We start from the raw sequence: 22642 nt of genomic DNA on the forward strand, positions 1-22642 counted from the left end.
TATTACAATCCAGATTAACTAAAGCACACAAATAGAAAATGAGATATATATACCAGGCTAAGACCAATCAAAGTATAATCACTTTTTTTAAACAGCAAGGGAACAAAGTCTTCCCACTAATACCCATTCTCCCAAAGTTAACCAAAACAAAGAGTAAAGGAACACCAAATAGCTCTTTGGCAGTTTGGCAAATCAATAGGCTTCAAGCAGAGTTTGCTTTTGTTGTTCACAAAGTAGCTTTAATATTTTTACATTGACTTTTCAAACCAATAATTAAAATAATATTTAGATCAGGCAGAATACCTAGATTTGGATAACTCTAATTATAAGCTTCTAAAAATACTCATTTACACTTATCAATACTAGCATATATTTTTAGCACAGAAACGTACATCTCTGCATCTGCTTACTATACTCAGACATATTATCTGGTCTTATTGAACGTAGAAATTTGATGTACTCATCACTGTGGTATTTTGTCATTTCCTCAGCAGTGGCTTTATGGGGCCTCTGTGAAGAAAACCAAATGTCAGAATTGTGGAATTACAACTGGTTATATCAGAATTATCAAACACAAAATATACAATTTCCCCTAACCGTCCTCTAAAAGAATTAGGCTGGCCAGAACAAAATAAATTTCAAAGCTAATCCAAATTTATACATGTGTGTTTTTAGGAAACCGTATCAATTCTGAAGCGAATTTCTACTCCTTTAAAAGCATTAGACAGGTCTGGCCCCAACTATAAATTAATCACTCCTTTTATTTTAGTGGAAATGGCTCAACACTTACCGAATCCATCTTTAGAAACACTTTCATTTTCCGTCACAAACCTTCTATCATAAACCTGCTCTGCATACAGTGAGAATGAGACTCAATCTCAATTTTAAGTCTTTGTTCAGGATCTCTCTTCCTTTCCTTTGCCTATCTTAATTATCCTTGTGCCCAAGAGCTCAATTTTATTTATGACACACTTCTCCCAGAAGCCCAGAAGGCTTCCAGATAGTCTTATCCAATCCTCTCCTCTGTTTATATTTCAAAGAAAATAACTCATGTGTATATACGTACATATATATACATACATACATATACACACACACACACACACACACACATATATATATATACACACACACACACACACACATACATACACACACCCCCAACACTGTTAACTGCTTCAAGTCTTTCTTTTCTCCCCAGATAGGCAAGAATTGTGTCTTGCATTTGTTTATATATACTCCCATCAGTGCAAAAACATTTAAAGCAGTTGTATCTTAAATGTTATTTATATTCTGCACGTCCACTAACACACTGTTCCATATGCCAATTTTCTAGAATTTTCTACATAATTCTTTCGTAATAGTCCCAGGTCAACTCTTCAGCAGCACAGCCAGGTCAACCACTACGGTAACAAAAATATTTAGTATGCTAAACTGAGTTGTTCTCCAGAATGTGAAAAGGTGGGATATGGGAAACTTCTTAAAAGTAGTGGAGGAGCAGGGAAAAGAGAGGCTACAGTTCCCACACTCCCAGTTTTCTCTGAAGAATAAAACAAAAAGGAGTTTCTGTTTTCTTCCAGACTTTTTCATCTGCTAAATGCCCTCCAAAGGGAGTAATAAAGTTTCAGGGCAGTAGATTAAAAAAATAAAATCACTGCTGAATATTTACCAAAAGGTATACTCACATATATTTCCATTTTTCTATATAAGCCATAATTTAGCAGCAAGTTGTGGGTCATGCGGATTCTATGAGGTTTCATGGGATGACCCTGTCCATAATAATAATTCCCAATATCACCTAAAATAGAAAAACAACATCAACTGAATAATACGAACAAGAGAATCTTCACAATCTAAATTTATGTAGGTTTATCAGTAGCAGGCATTTATCACCCAAATAAGATTTAAAACCTTAAATAATGATTTTGGATTTTTCAACTTTCAAACTGTATTACAAAACCAAGATACTATGTACACGTTTACATGTGATAACTCCATTAGTATATGTTATGCTTATTTATAAATTAAGGCAAGGAAGCTTTCTGATTTTCACCTTACCAAAATTTCTTATTTAGGATTAGTCCAAATAAAATACTCTGTAATGACTTACAAAAGTGGTTTTTGTTACTTAAATTGATAATTACTTTTCATATTCACTGGCAAGTTCAGATGCCTAAGGTAAATTCGCTGAGTTTCACTGTTATTATTTAAAGATTTTACAGCAATTACTTCCTGAATATTTACTGGCATTCCAGAAATCCTTTAGAGTTAGAATTATGTGGGTTAAAACATTCCACATACATCCTGATCACAGTTTATGAGAGAAATTTTTGGTAAATGAAATTTAGATCGTAAATAAAATTTTGCTCTGATGAGACACACATACTCATGACATTTTTTAAGGCAGAAAGGATATTTTGTCTCATTCTTAATGATTAAAAGTTATAACTGCCAGCCTACCTTTCCATGACATCTTATATACCAACGTTTTAAAACTTATACATAAGGTCTATTTTAAAATGAGCAGGTAACACCAAAACCAGATTTTCATCTATCAAATTTCAATAAAATCAATACTTTCAGGTAAAGACCTAGTGGTTTTATAATAAAAATATTAAGGAAACCTCTAAAAATATACTATTTTTTTAATGTAACAAGCACTTTCTGCAACAGACTGTATTAAATTAGAAATTATTTTAGTATCAATTCTAGTCTTTAAATAAATAATTCCGAAATTTTGTGAGGACAGTCAAGCTGACTTTAATGGCTTGAAGTTAATCACTTCAACATGAGTTTATGTAAAAGCTAGGGATAAAGAATACCATTTCCCTCTCTATCTTCAGGATCAAAAAAATCTTCCAAAATCCTAATATACACTTTTGGTTAAAAAAAAAAATTTTTTTTAATGTTTATTATTTTTGAGAGAGACACACACACAGAGCAAGCAGGGGAGAGGCAGAGAGAGAGAGAGAGAGAGAGACAGACAGACAGACAGACAGACAGAATTGGAAGTAGGCTCCAGGTTCTGAGGACAGAGCCCAATGGGGGGCTCGATACCACAAATGAGGAGATCATGACCTGAGCTGAAGACGGCGGCTTAACTGACTGAGTCACCCAGGTGCCCCCACCTTTTTTGGTTTAATGTAAACTGAGAACTCAAAAACTTGCATTTCTCTCTTCCATGTATTTGATAATACTCCAGGACAAACATTCCTGTTTTATAATGGGCCTATTTTCATAACATAGCTATTTCTAAATACTACTACTGTTTTATTTTGTTGGTATTGTAACACTAATTTACTTAACTCATTTTCAATACAAACTCTCTTCCGAAAACAACATATACACAGTCATTTAAAGGGAAAGCCACCTTTCTTAAACCAAGAGCCAACAACAAAGCTAAGACAATACAGACAAGTAGCTGAGGAAGACTATGGGGATATGTAACATTCCTCTGCGTATATATATCACAATTCAGAGGCCATGTATGAAATAAACTACCTTTACAAGGATATACTATGAAGCTCAGTTCTACATGGTTGGCACCACACATACTTCCTTGAAAGCAACATGGTTTCAAGAAATTCTTGAGGTATGGAAAGCCCGCTAGAATCACAAAGCATCACATACCCAAATTAATGCAAGGGAGGTTACGTCTAAGTTATCACTACCAAGAGACCATGAGAATAAGAATAAAGAAACTTGTCTTCAGAGAACTTCCAAACACTTGGTTAGATTTACTAAGATGAGAGGTCTCTAACATCTATTATATTTTAAGACCAAATAACTCTAGTTATAGACATACTGAGAGTCCAATGGAAAGCCACTAATAATCTAATAATAGGAAAGATGCCAATAACCTACAGAAGGGTGACTACAGTAGCAATTTCTCAGCAAGCATGTTTGAAAAAAAAAATGATAGCAGCAATGAACATTTATTGAGTGCTTACTAGGAGGTACAATTCTAAGCACTTCACATTATGATCTGTTAATCTTGTCAATTAACCCTATGATGTAGGTATTTATTATTACTATTGTTCCTATAGTGAAGAAATGTGAGATGCAGCTGAGTCCGGTAATATTGCCAAGCTAGAAGAGCTATAGTCAAATGTGGGCAGAACAACGCAGACCATCTTTAAGCAGTAGCTAGTAGGAGAGCAACGACATTTACAGTCAGTAGAAATGGTAGGGGAAAGCCTGGCTAGGAAAGGATAGAATATGGTAAAGGTTTAGGGTCTTCACTAATTTCAAGAAAATGAATATAAGAAACTACCTATCTAATCCATCACTTTTTTACCAATATAGGGTCCTCCAATTTTGTATGAATATACGTAGCTTTCAACAAGTTTTCTCTGCTACAATTTAGGCGCCCCAGACCCATAAAAAATATGTGCCCCCTACCTAAATGACACATGTCCACAAGGGCAACCAAGCCAAAGATAAGTATTAACTGGTTTACCAAGAATTCCCCCAAAATGTAAGGGGTTAATAAAAGAACCATCTCCCAATTCTTTCTGGTTTAATCCCATATCTCAAAATTCTCTCAAGGCTGCTTTGTAGCCATCCACTTTTCAATAAACATAAAATGTCTTTTCTTAGCTTTAAGAACCTACAAATTCCACTCATCTAAGTGGTGAAGTAATACAAGTTGGACATTTTATTTTATTTTTTTTAACGTTTATTTATTTTTGGGACAGAGACAGACAGAGCATGAACGGGGGAGGGGCAGAGAGAGAGGGAGACACAGAATCCGAAGCAGGCTCCAGGCTCTGAGGCATCAGTCCAGAGCCCGACGTGGGGCTCGAACTCACAAACCGCGAGATCGTGACCTGAGCTGAAGTCGGACGCTTAACCGACTGAGCCACCCAGGCGCCCCGCAACTTGGACATTTTAAATGTTATCTTGATTTTCATCAAAATACATAAAAATGCTTTACCAATGAAGCAAACATCAGAAAAATTAGCTCAAGGTGGTTCCCTGAACACAATAAATTTTAATCGTCAACATGAAGAAGTCCTCACAAAGAATTCATTTTATCTGCAAAATTTTAGCAACTGTTCACTCTTCAAAAGAAGCTATCAGAACAAAATGGCTACTAAGATCTACACTCTCACCTCAAGTACTTGAGACTAGATGTATTTAAGATTTTTTTTCAGGTTTTATAAATGTAGTTGTTACATCTGTTGTATATTATGTGATATCCTGGGATCTACACAGCAGCCTATAATCAAACATTAATATTTTTGCAGCAAAAAAATGTGTGAAGATTCACAATATGCAGAATAATGATTATAAATATTAATTTTTTCATCTTCCACATATTGCTTAGTCCACTATCTTTAACACACTGGCCACTGGCTTCCATAAACTGCTCTCTTGGACTACTCCTACCCCATAGCCACTCCTCCACCAACCTTTAAGTATCAGGAGCTTCTCAAGTTCATTCATTCATTTAACAAAATCAAGAGACTACCATGTGCCAGGCACTTTTTTAGGTGCTTGGACAAGTCAGTGAACAAGAGAGGACTGCTCTAAAAATCTTCTTCTCTTAGGAATGAGTCACCTAATCTGTTCCATCTAGATAGAAACTTAGGAATCATCCTTTATTCTGTATCACCATTAACCAGTTCCAGCTCCATTTCCAATCCACCAACAAGTTCTTTTTACTCTCAAAACCTCTCTTAAATGTGTCCATTTCTGTCAACCACAACCATGATATTTTATGTGGACCAACATACATTCAATTCTTGCTTTCAGTCTTCCATTCATCACTCTTTACCATCCTTTTTCCACTTAAAGAGTTCTATTTAAAAACCTTCAGTGGTTTTCTATTCCCTGAACAAAGTTAAAATCTCTTAGTACATGTCTTGCGTGGTCTGGCCCTTTACTACCTTGCCTTGGCATCCCATGGTTCCCCTACATCTTCCCTTTTGTTTAGTGTGCCAAATCCTAACTTACTTGGCCTTTGTAGTTTGCAATGTACTACATAGGAAAACTTTTTTCCCCTAATGTTTTTTTTTTTAATGTTTATTTTTTAAAGAGTGGGACAGAGCATGAACAGGGAAGGGCAGAGAGAGAGGGAGACACAGAATGTGAAGCAGGCTCCAGAGCTCAGCACACAGCCCGACGGGGGGCTCAATACCACAAATGAAGAGATCATGACCTGAGATGAAGTCAGATGCTTAAGCCACTAAGCCACCCATGTGTCCTCATAGGAAAACTCTTTTAAAACTGGCCCATTCTCTTCCTTCAGGCCTTCCTTGTCTGAACAGCCTGCAAAGGTCCACACTTAGGTATACAGCTTTTATTTCCTTCTTAGGACTTAAATAATCTTTTGTCTACCTGGCACACAAATATTAAACCCATTTGATATTTCTATGGGCTTTCATAAACAAGTATACGCTAACTGCTATGGAAATAGAGAGGAACAGGACTTATTAACCAGTACAAATATCCTTATTAAACTTTTAAATCTGATCTCATTCATATTTCAATGCTATTATCATTCTCTAAGAGATTACCAATTCCAACTATCTCCTTAAATACTTATCAACCGAAGCATTTACAAGTTTTTGTTAAAAAAAATAATTATTAATACTTTCTGTTTTGTAAGAGGAAGCCCCCGGCCCACCCTTTTTTTGTAGCAGCCTAAGGAGGTCCACTGTTGCGTCACCAAAGGAAAAAAGAAAAATCTTTTAGGTACCAGGTTTTGACCTCTTCTTGGACATTAAAACCAGTCAATGTGGTAAAGGATAAGGAGTGGACTGGGTCAAACAAGGATACGAATCTATTTTCAAATGTAATATAAACAAAATGCCACTCACTTTACCTGTCTATAACTCAGAATGGTTTTAAGAAGCAAAGAAAATGTTATATGAAAGTGCTCTATCCAGGGGCGCCTGGGTGGCTCAGTCAGTTGAGCGGCCGACTTCGGCTCAGGTCACGATCTTGCGGTCCGTGGGTTCGAGCCCCGCGTCGGGCTCTGTGCTGACAGCTCAGAGCCTGGAGCCTGTTTCAGATTCTGTGTCTCCCTCTTTCTCTGACCCTCCCCTGTTCATGCTCTCTCTCTGTCTCAAAAATAAATAAATGTTAAAAAAAAAAAAAAGTGCTCTACCCATAAAAATAAGGTACTGATCATTTATTCATCAATAATTTAAAAAACCTTTAACTTTTATTTACATGATAGAGGCACAGACATAAGCAAAACAGACAAGACTCTGTCCTCACAAAGCTTATATTCAGTGAGGTGGACAAAATTCAGGTGATATAAACAGCATGAGAGTATAATAGGGAAAAAATCAGTAATGAGGATTAAGGTAATAGGGAAAAGTCTCATAAGGTGAAATTTTAAGGAAACGAGTAGTAAAGAATAGCTGGGGGAAGAGGACCCAAGTATAAGAAAAACTGTTTAAGTATTACACAGTACTAGGTCTAAATAGTGATGTGCAATTAGGACTACTGGTATTTATGAACTGCTGCTGTAATTCATTCAGTACTCTGATTTGCTGATAACCTATTCTAGAAAAAATGATTACCTATTTTACGGATAATATTTATACTACAGCAAAGAACCCATGCCGTTTTATTAAAGGCTATCTATCTAACAAAAAGCCTTGGCACCACTGTTACAAATAAAAGTCTAAGAAAATCTGTGAATAGTTGGCTGCCAAACAGAATTCTTATGAGTATCCTGGGAGGTGCAATCTTGATAACTTTTATATTCTATCTTTGTATAGTGGTGCATGCTTTTCATTGAACCACTTGTCTCCAAAAATTCTGATGCACACTATCAAGAGGAAAAAACAGAGCACAGAGCAATATACAAACAATTATGTAAATGACATATATATACAACCCTATTATATCACATACATTGTAAAATAGGCACTAAATGTGATTGGCCTAAAGCTTGATTCAAAACAAAGCACATTTAACATTTCTAGATAAAGTGTTACAAATGCATTGTGGGGCACCTGGTTGGCTCAGTGGTTAGGTGTCTGACTCTTGATTTGGCTCAGGTCATGATCCGGCCCACATCTGGCTCTGTAGAAGGGACCCTGCTTGGGATTCTCCCTCTCCCTCTCTCTCTGCCCCACCACTGCTTGCGTGGGCTCTCTCTCACAAGATAAATAAGTAAACTTAAAAAAATAAAATAAATGTGAGTATCACAGACGAGGCCGTTAACACAGCTTGGTTTGCTTATTACATTTAAGTACAGAAATCACATCATTTTAAAGTCAGAAGGGATCTCAGCAACTAGTTATGTCACTGTACATAGTATTGATAATCTTGTAGTACCTACAAGAATACCAAGATTTAGAAGGGAGTTTTTGGAAACTTTGGAGGCATGGGTCAACAATTGCTGCAGTTTCCTCAAAGGTTTAAGGATACCTCATCCACCAATGCCTGAAGGTTCACCTGGAACCAGCGTTCCAGCCATCTAAAGGGTATAATACTGAACACTATAAAGCATACAGAGAAAAATACACGTCTTCAAGAAGTCTCTTTCATTTGCTAGATATTCTCTCTGTGTTGCAAAGAGTGTGCCTAATGGTCCCAACTAAGCCTAAACGGAGGATTCCTATGGTTGTAGAATTCGCTTCACTCCTGTCTTCTACTCTCTTTACCAACACATTAAAAGCAGCTAATTTAGGCGAGCAGATTTTTAGTTTCAATCCAATCCATGTTGTATACCTCCAAGTCTCCCCATTCTTTGGTGCAGAAGCTACTTTACCTTTCTCTTTCCTCACAATTAGAAAAAGAAAAATTACCACTACCTTTATAAGCTGACAAAATAGGATTTTGGGGATAATGTAAGCTTTTGGAATTAATTGTTCAAAGCTTAGTATATATGCTATCACGTACTAATAATTAGCACAATGATACCCAGCCAACTTAATAGTTTCTCCAAAACATTTTATTAGCTCCCCCCACCCCCGACAAAAATCCAAAGAAAATTCCAAATGAAAGCAACCAAAAATTCCATTCTAAAAATGAGGCAAGAGCCTTAGATTTCCAAAAACTCAGTTACACAACTGGTGTTGGTCATCAGGTAAAGCAGTTGAATGGTATACAGTAAATAAGTGATACTCATGAGACTGGATTTTTTCCACTCTACCTATCAAGCCCCGCATCCTGCCCTTGGCATCCCATTCCCTCAGCAAAGGCTCATCACAAATGGGCCCAGAAACAAACAGCTGTTCTTAAAACTGCTCCTTACGTGTACTTCCTGCTTCTACAATTCAAGTCTGATGACAAGAAGTTATAAGCAGCTTCATTAGAGCCTATCACTGTCAATAGCAACTAAGCTGCAGGAGGAGCCTAAGCACTAGTTTCCCCCGCTTTTCAAACCTTAGAAACAATATCATTTTAAAAATTAATTTACACATACGGTTATTTACTTTCCAATTTGATCAGGGAATGGAGAGCAAGGGCTCCGCCAGTGACTCAAAATACGCATAAATTTTTAAAGACTGATCATTAAGAAATATAGTTCATATTAAAATTAAAATGTACTCCTATCTCTATCCCTCCAGGATGGCATAATTTCAATTTGCATTACACATATATGCAATGCTCTCAAAAAATGTTTTATACCACAGCTGTTAACTACTTAGTACTAGCCATCAAACATCAAACAATTTAGATTTCTTCCGTATGATCTGAAGTTTTCCCCCAAAGACACATTTTATATGGTCATTTTATATGATCAGGCATTAAAAGATTCATCTTTGCTAAATGAAGTAATATGGTATGGCCATTTTCAAATTAAAATCAGCTTCATTCTGAACCAGATCTCTAAGGTCTGGTTCCACCTAAGATTTTGTAATACAGACAATACACCACTTGTAGGAAACAACTTTCAAGATTTGTACTGCTTGAGACACATCAAATAGGACTCGCAGGTCACGGAGCCTAGCTTCTTTGTTAACTTTTCAAAATCCTTCTGTGGAGAATAATCCAGGAGAAACTATTTGCCGTTAATGTCTTTGTGTAACGTCTCTGCTTAAATTTCAAATGGGAGAACCCCTAAAATTTAAGCTATCTGATTTTCATATTTTACTGGGCCGCAAGCTCAAGCTTACCTGATTATTCAGCACTTTCCGCACGACTCCTCAAAGTTTTCCTACACCCAAACTCCCACCACCTAGTAACAGCTTTCACAAGCAAGATGCCAATGCTCTCCTAAACCTCCAAAGCAGGCTGTATTTCCTGATCGAACAAAGAGCAACAAAGAAGTGGGTGGTAACCGCCTCTCACAGAGGCAAGCCAGGACCCATCGAGTCTGATCCACGAACACAAGCAGTAACAGCTCCACGTCTCCCTAGCACCGTCATATTTCCCGCGAAGACTAACTACCTCAAACTCGAAAAACCCCAATTTTTTTCGAGGAAGTGAAGCCTTTTCGTTTGAACCCTGAGAAAGTGGCGCTGAAAGCACCGGGCGAACAAAGGAGAGGGATGGAGCCCCGGCGAAACGGAGGAGTGAGTGTGCCCCAAGGCGTCCATGGGCCCCCACCCTCAGTTACTACTCGCCAGCCGCGACCCGGTCGAGGGGTCCGGGGTGAAGCTGGGAGGCGGAGAAAGGAGCAGACACTGCGGCCAGCCAGAGCCGAAGAGGAAGGGAGGGGCGGGGCGGGAGCGAGCCGCGACCGGGAGGGGGGGGGGGGAGGGACGGGGACTGGGGGCGGGGCTCTCGCGGCCGCGGGGCTTTGTGTGAAGTCTGGGCCGGGGTAGATATTTGACCCGGGGGGGGAGGGGTCGGAGGCCGGAGCAGGGTACCCCAACACCACCGTTCCCACAAGTGGCGGGCAGGAGAGGCGAGAGGCCGGACCATCCCCTTGGCCACCTCCACCGAGGCAGGGTAGGCCGGCGCCGTCCTACAGGCGGCCGCCTTCAGGGCGGCGGACCGTACAGCCGGAGGGAGAGCGGCAAGAGGGAAAAGGGGGCCGTCCACCTGGCACCCGCCGCAGAGCCGGCGGGGGCCGCTCGCCGCGGAGGGGCTCCCCCTGACGGCGTCGGGTCGGGAATGGGTTAAGATGCGGCCAGACGTCGGTCCCTCCTCCTTCCCACCCCTCAGCACGGGCGCCCACTCGCTTCGGCGGCCGCGGAGTCCGGCTCGGCTCCCGGCCTGGCTCCCCAGCCCTGCCCGCCCACCCTGCCGCCGGCCCGGCCTCTCACCATCGTAGTAGTAGCAGACTTTCTTCTTGCCGCCTCCCTGACTGTACGCCATGGGCTCCCCGGCCACCGCCGCCTCCGGGCTCCGGCTCCTCCTCCTGCTGCTGCTGCTGCCGCCGCGGCTAGGCGGGGAAAGAAAAGGGCTGGGGCGAAGGTGGGGGTGGCAGTCCCGCGGGGAAGGGCCAGCCGAAGGGAGGAGAGGAGGGGGTGCCGGGAGGACTCGGTACCGCCCGGCCGAGGGGCCGAGAGCGCGGAGCCGGGGGGTGGCAGCGGCGCCAACTCGCGACACTAGGGAGGGGGAGGGGGCAGCCAAACCACCTCCGGAGGCCGAGGGGAGGTGGGACGCGTCCACTGTGGCCTTCACGGGGGGGAAAGAGGGGTCCGACTAGAAAAAGAATCCTTGTCAGCCTTGAGATAAGAGGCCTTCTAATGATGAATAACTTGTGGAGAACGGCGCCAAATGCAGTCGTGAAACGAGAAAAATAGTCAGGCTATCACTCCACAAGTAGCTAAAGGGAGTGTGGCGCCGGGTGAGCGCTCCCCCCCTCACAATCTTCGCACAGTGGTTGCGCCTATTCGGAGTCTGCGCAATCGCGCCTCCCCAACCGTAGCCTTGGCCGCCTAGACCCCCTCCGCGTCGTCCCACGCCGCTCCCCTCCCCCACTGTCGCGAAGCTCCCGCCCGAGCGGACCACGTGCCGGGAACCGGGCGGGGAGAGACCACTCTTGCACCCCTTCCGGCCTCTTCGAACACGCCGGGCTGCAGCCCATGGTCCCTGGGCCGGGTCGCCTCAGGTTTCTCGTTTGTTCATTTATTCTTTATTTTTTGTTGATAATTGCTCCGAGGTTGCGATCTGTTAAGGGGACCTAATACAGACAATAAGTAGTACAGTACTGCCTGGTTTTGAATGAGTATTTATAGAATGCATTTACATCAGGGCGTAAAGCACAGTGGTAAGCATTTGCACTTACAATATTTTCATTGATACCTATTTATAAAAGCTACCTGGTAGGCCATTTAAGACTCCCCCAAACACTGAGATGTAAGTATTATTCCTATTTCTTCTTTAGTAAGGTACTTGGTCGTCTCCACTGTTGATCCAGGGTTTGAATTCATTCAGGCTCCCCCCCCCCCCCCCCCAATCCACACATCCATACTGCTGCTGCTGTTTGGACACTAGAAGATTGGAGCAGAATGCTAAAACACTTTCAAAACTCATGGAAGCGATAAATACCTGTGCCTGATCAATAGGTCAACAAACATTTGTCAAGCACCTATTGTAAGCCAACCACATTGCATTGTGAGAGGTGGGGGCTTCTGACAGTCTACAGTGAGCACTCTTACTCCAACTATATCTTGTACAATTTTCTCCCAAATACATGAATACACACTCTCTTCCATAGCCTCACCAAAAAAAAAAAAAAAAAAAAAAAAAAGGCCTTATTGAAGCAGGAGCCATTTGGAGCCACTACCAAAAATATCTTCTTGATTTTGCTATTGACTTCAAAATCCTCAAGGTATTTATACTTAAAAAAGCAATTTTCCTGGATCTCACCCCAAGAAGTTTAAGAAAAGTCCAGAGTAACCCCTTTTCCCAAGTCTGTATTTTTAACAAGCATACCAGGTAACTGATGCAGTTGGTACAAGAACCACAGTGTGAGAAACATTGGCTTAAGGTTAATTACAAGGTATTGACTTTAAAGTTTTACTCTATCAAGTCCAAAATCAACTTGGTAGATTCTGAGCAAAAACTAATATTCTTCTCAGATTCAGCATAGTGAAGTCTGAAATGAGACTTTATTTACTTCAGGAAAATTTCCCTGACTCTACCTACCTCCTTGACCCCGGTCTTTCTTTGCCCCTCATGTAGTTCTTGGGACTAGTACTGCTCTAGCTCAACACCACGTTAAGATTGCTCACAACTTCTTTTAACTTCTGATTAGAATAGAGGTTAGCCAGAGGAAGGACTATGTCTGTCTTGCATGCAATTTTATCTCTGTGCCTATGACATGGGGCAAGTCACTTAAACTTTTTTTGGTCTGAATTGCCTTATCTGTAAAGTGAGGCAGGATCACTTAAAGAATAGTTCCTCATATGAATACTGAGTGGCTCAAATAAGAAAGTTAATGTGGAATAGTTTTTAAACAGTGAGAACTTTGTAAATATAAGGGATTATTATGATTGTTATTACAATACTGGTAGTGATAATCATTGTTTGCATCCACAGCATTTAGCTTTGAATGTGTGAGATGAGCCTGGGCATATATCTTAACTGTTGAGGAACTTGTTATGTTATTTATTATTTAATAATTTTAAACTAATTGAAGCAAGTTATTTTACCCTTAGAAACTAGCATTGGAGAAGGCTATCTTACCCAGTAACAAGAGCTGACCAAGTGAATTATGTGCCTAAACGTCATAATGAACTGTAGATTATCAAACATTCTATCAGAATTGACAAACTCTAATTTCATTTACCGTATTCAAACTCCTCTCTCACAAACCTTTTTACCATCAGAAAAAAGAAAGTCTTTTGGGTGCCTGGGTGGCTCAGTTGGTTGGGCATCCATCTTTGGCTCGGGTCATGAACTTGCGGTCTGTGAGTTCAAGCCCTATGTCCAGCTGTGTGCTAACAGCTCAGAGGCTGGAGCCTGCTTTGAATTCTCTGTCTCCCTCTCTCTCTCTCTCTGCCCCTCCCCCTCTCACGCTCTGTCTCTGTCTCTTTTTCTCAAAAATAAATAAACATAAAAAAAAGAAAAAAGTTTTAGACAATATATAGGATAAGGAAACAAGTTGAAAACAAGGTTAATTCATAGAATGTGTAATTGAGGATTGTCTTTATTCTTTTTTTTTTTTACATTATTTTTTAAATGTTCATTTATTTGCAGGGGGAGGGGCAGGGAGAGAGGGGGAGAGAGGATCCAAAGTAGGCTCCTCACTGACAGCAGGGAGCCCAATGTGGGGTTGAATTCAGAACCACGAGATCCTGACCTGAGCCAAAGCTGGACACTCAACCAACTGAGCCACCCAAGGGCCTGGAGGATTGTCTTTATTCTTAAACTATTTTTCTTCGGTTTCTACTTCGTCTACATGGACATATCTTTATAATCTTGAAGATGTTTAATACTTTGAGATTATTCAGTGAAAGGATCTGTTAAACATAATTGAATTATTTTGACTATTTAGAACTGATTGACTAGAAACTATTTAGATTATTTAGAAACCGATTGTTTAAAAAAAAAAAACGGAAAACAATTGTCTCAGCTTATGCTAAAAATGAAACCCTGCTACCAACTGCAGCAGATAGTTTAATTTTTAGTTACTATAAAAGAATTGTTCATATAAGCTTGTTTCTGCTCTAAGGGAAATTTAGATTTCCTGGTGTTAAATTCTATGTAGCAATTCCATAAGGTAGTACAGAAGGTAGAGAAGTAGAATTACTAACATGAGGGTGCTGTCACACACTAAACCAGCCTCAAGCTGAATTTTGATTTCCCTAGAAACATGGTTCCTATTTTTACCCAGTACTATAAGCTATAACTCATTAATCCGAACAGTAGCACCAAATAATGAAACATTATTGTGCACTTTGAGCTGTGCATTTGTGTAATAAAATTTTAAATTTCCCGTTTTTATTAAAAATAGATTTTTGAATCATAGCTCATCTACTAAATTATTCTGTTGCATTACACTTTCCATGTCACCCCTCTTAGCTTCTTAGCTGATGGATGCTTTGCTTCTGTCCCTTAAAACATAGTATTACTTTCATCCAACCCATCTACTTACACACATTTTCTAGAAAAATTCTATACCCATGCTTTATCTGGGAAAATCTATTTGCTAGTGTCTCCCAATCACCCAACACTTGTATCTTCATTCTTCATCTTTCCTCTCAAATTTTTTAACTTTCCTTCAAATCTGATAATTATTTCTCTCTACTTAGCACAGAACTGTACGAATGGAGGTAGAGTATGTGTGTTGGGACCACTGAGTGAAAAGCTCAATAATGAGGATCATGGAGCAGAATGGTGGGACCTGGGTCCTTGAAGTCCTCATTTATATCTGTACCAGACCTGGACTGTCCACCTCCTGACTTCTGGTTACATGCAGGGAAAAAAGACCTATCAAAACAAATATTTGGGTAAACCACTGTAGTCAGGACTTTGTTAAATGCAGTTGGATACAATCCTACTTCATGTAAAATATGCATTAGGAGTTAGTGGCTTTTGGTGATTTCCAGTTAGAAATTACAGATTTCTGTGGAGAGACAGCTTTCCTTGGGTTTTGAACATCTTGAGAGTGGAGGTACTGAATGCCCTTTTTTCCAAACAAACAATCCATTCAAAGATGTTTGTATAATGAACAGCTTTGGAAGATAAGAGAAAGTGACTCCCTCTGGGGCAAAGGCAGGGCACGCGTACTACCCATTATAAAAGATTCAGGTTCTCTAAGTTCAGGGTTCATCTCCTATAACGCAACACGCTACAAGCGTGTCATCTGGTCCTCTTCCTCATGACCTGTAGGAATTGGGGCTTGGCCACAGCACAAAACATAATACTTATACTCTGGTCACTGCTATTGCTTTGAATAATAAATTACCTTTGCCTTTGGCACAGGAGTCTTGTGTCTATGAAACTGTGGTTGTCTAGCTTGTTAGCTTGCAAATAGTGTAAAATCTCAGACCCTTCACATTTCTTGACAGTTTTTAGTGATGAGATTGGGGGGCTGATAAAGACATGGCTTACTAAAAAGGAAGGATGAGAGCCTTGTCAACCAGCAGAATTTGAGGGAAGTCCATGGAAATTGGTAGCAAACATTTGACCAGATTATACGGTCAACTGGGAATTACATGGCCCTCCAATGTATTGCCTGTTAATGAAGAGGAACTGGGGGGCTTGCAGGCTGAATACCAACCAGTAGGTTTAAAGACAGGTGGCTGCACAGTATCCTGCTTGTGTAGCTTTCCTCCAGGTGGGGATACTTCTTCACCATGTTGGAGACACAGCCAACCTGTGTTTTCAGACTTAGGTTGATCCCACTAGCGATCCCCAACAGTTGTAATAAATAATACTTGATTTCTGGGGACACCCTGTCCACTCCCAGAACTCTACTTCTTGTATGGAAGTCAGGTATTAATTTTACTGCTTCCAAGATCACAGTAACGTGCACCCTAGCTGTGGTCATAAGAGACTTTGAAGTGTGTAAGGACCCACCAGTAGATTGCATAGGTTTCAGATGACAGTGGAGATCTCTTTGAAACAGGGCCACCCTTAGTTATTTGGAGGAACTTCCCAGAAGGATAACTGACTCCTTTATGTGCACTCTGTGGTTGATTATCCTGATGATGTCAGGCAATTAGAAAAGATGGTAAGAATTTTGTCCCTGAGTTTAGCTCAAGTGATCAGTGATGCCACCGAAGCCTTAGAAAGCAGTGAGGTCTGCCTCAACTCACCAGCCAGGGTTGTTATAGATGATAGAATTACCCTAGGTGTCAGGTTTTGAACCATCCTTAATACATCAGCTGAACTGGATTAATGCCTCAGACCAGATAGAAAGGTCAAATCAGAATCATAAGGAAAAAAGCCAGTGACCCGATGGTTTATGGGATTTCAGGAACCTTGGGGCATGCCTGAGGTCAATACTACAGATTGGTCTCCTCCTGCTGCTTGGCTGTCAGTGACAGGGCCTTAATTAAACGCTATATGAGACAAGTTGAATGAAGCCTCTGCTAGTCAGATTAATCAGAGTGGTTAATGGTAATATATCCATGTGAAAGTTTGAGTTCTGTCAAGAACACGTAGGGTGGATTGTTAGAAGAGGCCGGTCCCTGCACATTCTTGCTGAGTGTCCTGTACATTCTTGCTGAGTATGCCAGGTTGCAAGACTTCTCTGTCTCCTGAGACTAAGCAGTTTCTGTAGCTAGTCACATAGATATCTAAGTAGGAAGGTGACATATCATGACTAATGTGTAAGTGCTCACTCTCAGGGTCAGGGAGACTGGCTTGCTTGCTGCTTGCTCTGAAATCTGGGCCCTTGGTCCCGGGTTTCTCTTTTGCAGTACAACCCACTCTGTGTGCAGGTGTCATCTGGGTCGTTACGTATTCTTTCTGGGACTTAGGAGACAAGAGAAACTGAAAAAAATGGGTTGATGCTCATTGAATTTTGCTATGCTGTGAGCAGTAAAGTACTTTGTCTCTGATCCGGGAATCTCCTAACTTCAGCCAGAGTCCATGAAACTTTAACAGGTTAACTTAACTCACTTGCAAGATGCGATAAAATCTCAAGGGCTTGACAGTTCATGACCATGTAATGCCAAAGCATTGTTAGTAATGAGAAATTTTTCCTTATACTGTGAACCCACAGATATATCCAGCTTACGGTGAATTCTAGATTCTTCTTTCCAGTCATGGGTGGAGCAGGGGGGAACATGTAAAAATTCCTAGCACATTACCTCTGGATGAGTTTTATTGGAAAACTATCAGATCGTTAGTTAGGAGAGGAAAATTGAGATGCTTTTATCCCATTTGTGCTAATGTGAATACAAAGATGTTGAAGTATTCATCAAAAGCACTTAAATAGAATCACAAATCGTTGAAGATTCAGTATCTTTTTTGTGTGAACACGGACAGGGAATGCTGACAATCTAGAATAGATATTGTTCAGCAGCAGTGAAGGTTACTTTCTCTTGCTCTCTTCTAACTGACCATTTTTTTCTTTTTTCTAATTTTATTGAGATATAATGCACCTGTGACCTTGTTTTCTTTTTCATCCAAATTTTGCATTGCCATGCTCCAAGACATTACCACACCTTCCTTTATATAACAATGACCAACACCCGAGTGTGCATAATGGTACAGACTGCATTGTTTAGTGCTGTCCTTTTTTCTATAGTAATGTCTTCTCATTTTGTAAAGCATTAAACTTTTACCGTAGACTCCGGTCTTAGTTGAGCTAGTGGCAAATGTGCTTCACCGGGTGTTCATGGCTGATGGCCTGGTATCATAATTTTGCCTCCTTGCTTTACAGGGATAATTTGATGCTAGTTTTTATAGTCTGTTGACATAATAAATGCTTACATTTGTTGGTATATTAGTCTGTTAAAAGCATCTTTCAGGCAAAACTTTTATTTTTTTTTTTTAAATTTTTTTTCCAACGTTTATTTATTTTTGGGACAGAGAGAGACAGAGCATGAACGGGGGAGGGGCAGAGAGAGAGGGAGACACAGAATCGGAAACAGGCTCCAGGCTCTGGGCCATCAGCCCAGAGCCCGACGCGGGGCTCGAACTCACAGACCGCAAGATCGTGACCTGGCTGAAGTCGGACGCTCAACCGACTGCGCCACCCAGGCACCCCTCAGGCAAAACTTTTAAAAACAGTCTGTTAAGGCTTGGATTTTTTTCTTTCTTTCCCCTCCATCACTTGCTTTCCCCTCCAATACACTTTTATTGTATTTCATTTATGATGGTAGGTTAATTACCCAAATACATTTTCATTTCTTCTTAAGCTTAAATAATAAGTATTTGTATGAGGTTTGACTCAAGAAAAGATCTCACTTAAAAAGAAGACAAATAATATCTAAATTCATATAGCATTGTCCTAACCCCTCTTCCCTAACTCTCCACCTTTATCCTCCAGCATCCTATGTGCGGTTTATATGTTAGCATCTATATTTTTTTCTTATTCATACTTATTTACCTTTACAAAATTATAAGATCCTTGAGGGCATATGTATTAGTTTACTCGGGCTACAATAACACAATACCATAAATTAAGTGGCTTAAACAATAGAAATTTATTTTCTCACAATTTTGGAGGCTAGAAGCCTAAGATAAAGGTATTGGCAGGCTTAGTTTCTTCTGAGTCCTCTTTCTTTGGCTTGCAGATGGCTGGCTTTTTGCTGTGTCCTCACATGGTCATCCCTTTGTGTTGTCTGTGACCTAACCTCTTTTGTAAGGGCACCATACAAAAAGTCTTATTGGGGGTGCCTGGGTGGCTCTGTAGGTTAAGCATCTGACTTCAGCTCAGGTCATGACTCACAGTTTGTCAGTTTGAGCCCCACATCAGGTTCTGTGCTAACAGCTCAGAGCCTGGAGCCTGCTCCAGTCTCAGTCTCTCTCTCTGTCTCTCTCTGTCTCTCTGCCTCTCCCCTGCTCCCACTCTCTCTCGCTCAAAAATAAACACTGAAAAAAAAAAGTCTTATTGGATTAGTACCAAACCTAACAGCCCCATTTTAACTCACCTCTTTAAAGGTCCTAACTCCAAATACATCACATTCAGAGGTTCTAGGGGTTAGGACTTCGACATATGAACTTTAATGGAACACAAGTCAGTCCATAACAGGAGGGAAACTTGTCTTCTAAGTCTTCAAATTTTGGATGACTGATGTAACTGTACACATCATAATGTTCTAAAATTAATTCAGGCTTTGTAATGCATCAAAATAGCCCCACTTATGCTACAACTACTCTATAAAATACATCAAAATAATCCCTTGAAGCCTCCTAGATAAGAGTATTATATTGGTCAAGGTTCTTGGTTGCCAGTTCTGGTGATGATAAGCAAAACGGAATGTATGAGAAGGGTATAGATGGCTCAAGAAGTTGATGGGAAAGCAAGAGGAACAGGCTTGCAAAATTGAGAAGAATCAACCAGTAAGACGGATGATAAAACACAGCTAAATATCTTCATATGCGGGGTCTGGTTATGAGGGTGCTTTCTCCGTGGACATTGGAAACTGTCACTGCTAACAATCACCAAACCCAGCCTAAGACCCTGGAGTTAGCTGCCACTTCGTGCACTGTCCCTGCCTTCTCTGTGTGTTAACTTTAGCACAAAAGTCCTGGGCAGGAGCACCCAATAAATGGTTCTTAGGTTATATGCTCTAGCTGTCAGGAATCAGTGGAAGTGAAGTGTGTGGTCTTTTGGTAGAAGATGGGAGCATGGCTCCCACTAAAATACATCAATGACAGGCTGCCCAAACATAAGAAGAGGGTCAAAATGCTGGTCAGCCCAAAAGTGTCCACCTCAGCTATTAGCCTCTTGATAGCAAATGACATATAATTAACTCTGATGGTTTTCTCTATCTTGTACTGAAGGTCTCATCTTTCTCTTTATAAAATAACTTTGAAAACTTAACTTTTATTATAATGTATTCAACTAGAAAATGAGCCATTTGTGTAGAAAATAAAGAAAAATTACTGGTAATCTCATAGACATCAGATCTAACATAGGCCATTTTGGTGGTTAATTTTATGTGTCACCTTGCGGGACCACAGTTCTGAGATATTCAGACATTCTGGATGTTTCTGAGTGATGGTTAGTTTTACCTGTCAACTTTAATTGAGCCACGGAATGCTGAGATACTTGGTTAACCATTATTCTGGGTCTTTCTGTGAGGATGTTTCTAGGTGGGATTAAGATTTGAACCAGTAGGTTGAGTAAAGCAGACTGCCTTCCATAATGTGGTTGGGCCCCATCCAGTTAGTTAAAGTTCTAATTGGAACAAAAGACTGACTTCCTCCCTAGCAAGAGGGAATTCTGCCAGCAGATGGCCTTCAGACTTGAACTGCAATATTGACTCCTGGGTCTCTAGCCTTTGGACTTGAAATTCAGCATCACCTCTTCCCTGGGTCTCCAGCCTGCTGATGGGCATGCCCATCTCCATAATTGTAGGAGCTAATGCCTTAAAATATATCTTTTTAAAGATACACACATCTTATTGATTCTGTTTCTTTAGAGAACCTGACTAATAAAATCATAAAGATAGAATGAGTACTGTGTCACTGAAGAGTAAGCTGTATACTGAATGACTGAAATCTGATGCACTTCAGCTCTCTTATGTTAATGCTTTCTTTAAGCTATTAGCATACCACAGAAACTAAAGAAGAAAAGAACTGCATAGGTTATGCAGTTTTTATATTTTGCTGAGTTTCCCTCTACACTGTATTTCCGAGTACTTTAAAAGTACTTATAACAGGCAATAAAGATTTTCGCTACACCCACCGGAAAATTATTCAGTGTCTTTATAATAAAAATCTACCAGAATTTAGCTTAGCTTATTTTATTCTATTAAATAAATATTTCCCATTAAATTATTTCCCTTATTAGTTACTGCTTTCAGTTACATTACTTGCAAACACTCATTGGCTAGGTAGGATGGAATCAGCGTTAATTATTCATCTTGCTTTTACTTCCTCAGTTATTTTTCTACTAAAATTTTAAGATAATAGGAAATACCTAAAATTGTAGATTCCCTAAAACTTTATTTATAAATTGAACTTTTGGTATCTTAAAGTTGCATATTAAATAATTTAAAAAGTAACCTTGCTGGAATTTTCTAATTATAAAAATGCTTGCCCTAAGTACTTAGTTGGTGCCCGGCAAAATTTCCTTCCCTTTTTCTCCCTTCCTCCTTTCTTTCCTTTTCTGTTTCTTTCTGAACTATCTATCCTTTCAAGTCTATTTTGCTAGCATCATAGTTATCGTCCTAGAATGGTTTCTATAATGTGAATTTTTGTGCATTTTATCAATTTTGATCCCCAAATATTTGGAACTTATTCTGGGAAAAAATGTTGATGCCCTTAATGTAATGTGATTATTACAAAGATGTTTAATAACAACTTTATAATTTTTGATCAGTGTTCATGTTAGACAAAAGAACTGTGCTTTTTTTTTTTTTTAATATGGAATGTTTCAGGATTGTGTGTCACTCTTGTGCAGAGGACATGCTGGTATTCTCTGTATCATTCCAGCTTTAATGTTTTATTTTTTTTATTTTTGAGAGAGAGAGAGGACGGGGGAGGGGCAGAGAGAGAGGGAGGCACAGACTTTGAAGCAGGCTCCAGGCTTTGGCTTCCAGCACAGAGCCCCACACAGGGCTCGAACTCATGAACCATGACCTGAGCCAAAGTCGGATGCTTAACCAATTGAGCCCCCCCAGATGCGCCCCACAGTGGTCCTCTTATCACAGCACAATTATCATTTCTTACCGAATCGCTGAGTCCAAGTTAACTAAGTAAGCTAGCGAGCCCTGACACAGACCTGTCGCCACCATCTTGAAACTGACTGCCTCCAGGCCTCATGCTAGTCTGAAATGGATTAGTACTTGCAACTAAAGTTGATGCATAAAACTTCGGATTATATAGTATTTGAGTTTTGTTTTATATGTGGTTCTATAGAAAAATAAAAAAATGTAAACAGGCCAAAGAAAATCATCTATCATTCATCTCTTTCTAGCCTGAAATAACATTTTGTTGCATGTACTGCCCTACTTTTTAAATGCATACTAAGCTATGTAAGCACATAAGAAAATACATTATAAAACAAAAGTGGTTTTATCCAACAAAACTATTGGTATACTGTTTGATAAGTGCGTACTGTTTTAAATTTATGTTTTCCCTATCAATAATTCATTTCTATATAAATAAATGCAAAACTATTTCATAAATAAAGTAGGATTTGTTTAAC

The 22642-nt window shown here is 40.0% G+C and overlaps 1 protein-coding gene and 1 pseudogene across 2 annotated transcripts in view; both read right to left on the reverse strand.

Moving 5' to 3' along the window:
* HDAC2 (histone deacetylase 2) overlaps positions 1–11759 on the reverse strand; it is a 30368-nt gene extending 18609 nt beyond the window's left edge. The window contains exons 1-3 of one of the 2 annotated variants that reach the window (XM_043592152.1): positions 11181–11759; positions 1686–1798; positions 393–510 (exon numbers count right to left, since the gene is read on the reverse strand). In XM_043592152.1, the coding sequence (XP_043448087.1) occupies positions 393–510; positions 1686–1798; positions 11181–11232 (283 nt within the window). In that variant the 5' untranslated portion in view covers positions 11233–11759. Of the gene's footprint in view, positions 1–392; positions 511–1685; positions 1799–10085; positions 10194–11180 lie in introns of those variants that run through there. The other variant, XM_043592153.1, reaches the window with a different exon arrangement.
* A 10093-nt stretch (positions 11760–21852) lies between these two features.
* LOC122490691 lies at positions 21853–21940 on the reverse strand (annotated as a pseudogene).
* Positions 21941–22642: the final 702 nt, after the last annotated feature.

This window comes from Prionailurus bengalensis, chromosome B2 (genome assembly GCF_016509475.1).
Source record: "Prionailurus bengalensis isolate Pbe53 chromosome B2, Fcat_Pben_1.1_paternal_pri, whole genome shotgun sequence".
In the NCBI taxonomy this organism is placed as follows: Eukaryota; Metazoa; Chordata; class Mammalia; order Carnivora; family Felidae; genus Prionailurus; species Prionailurus bengalensis.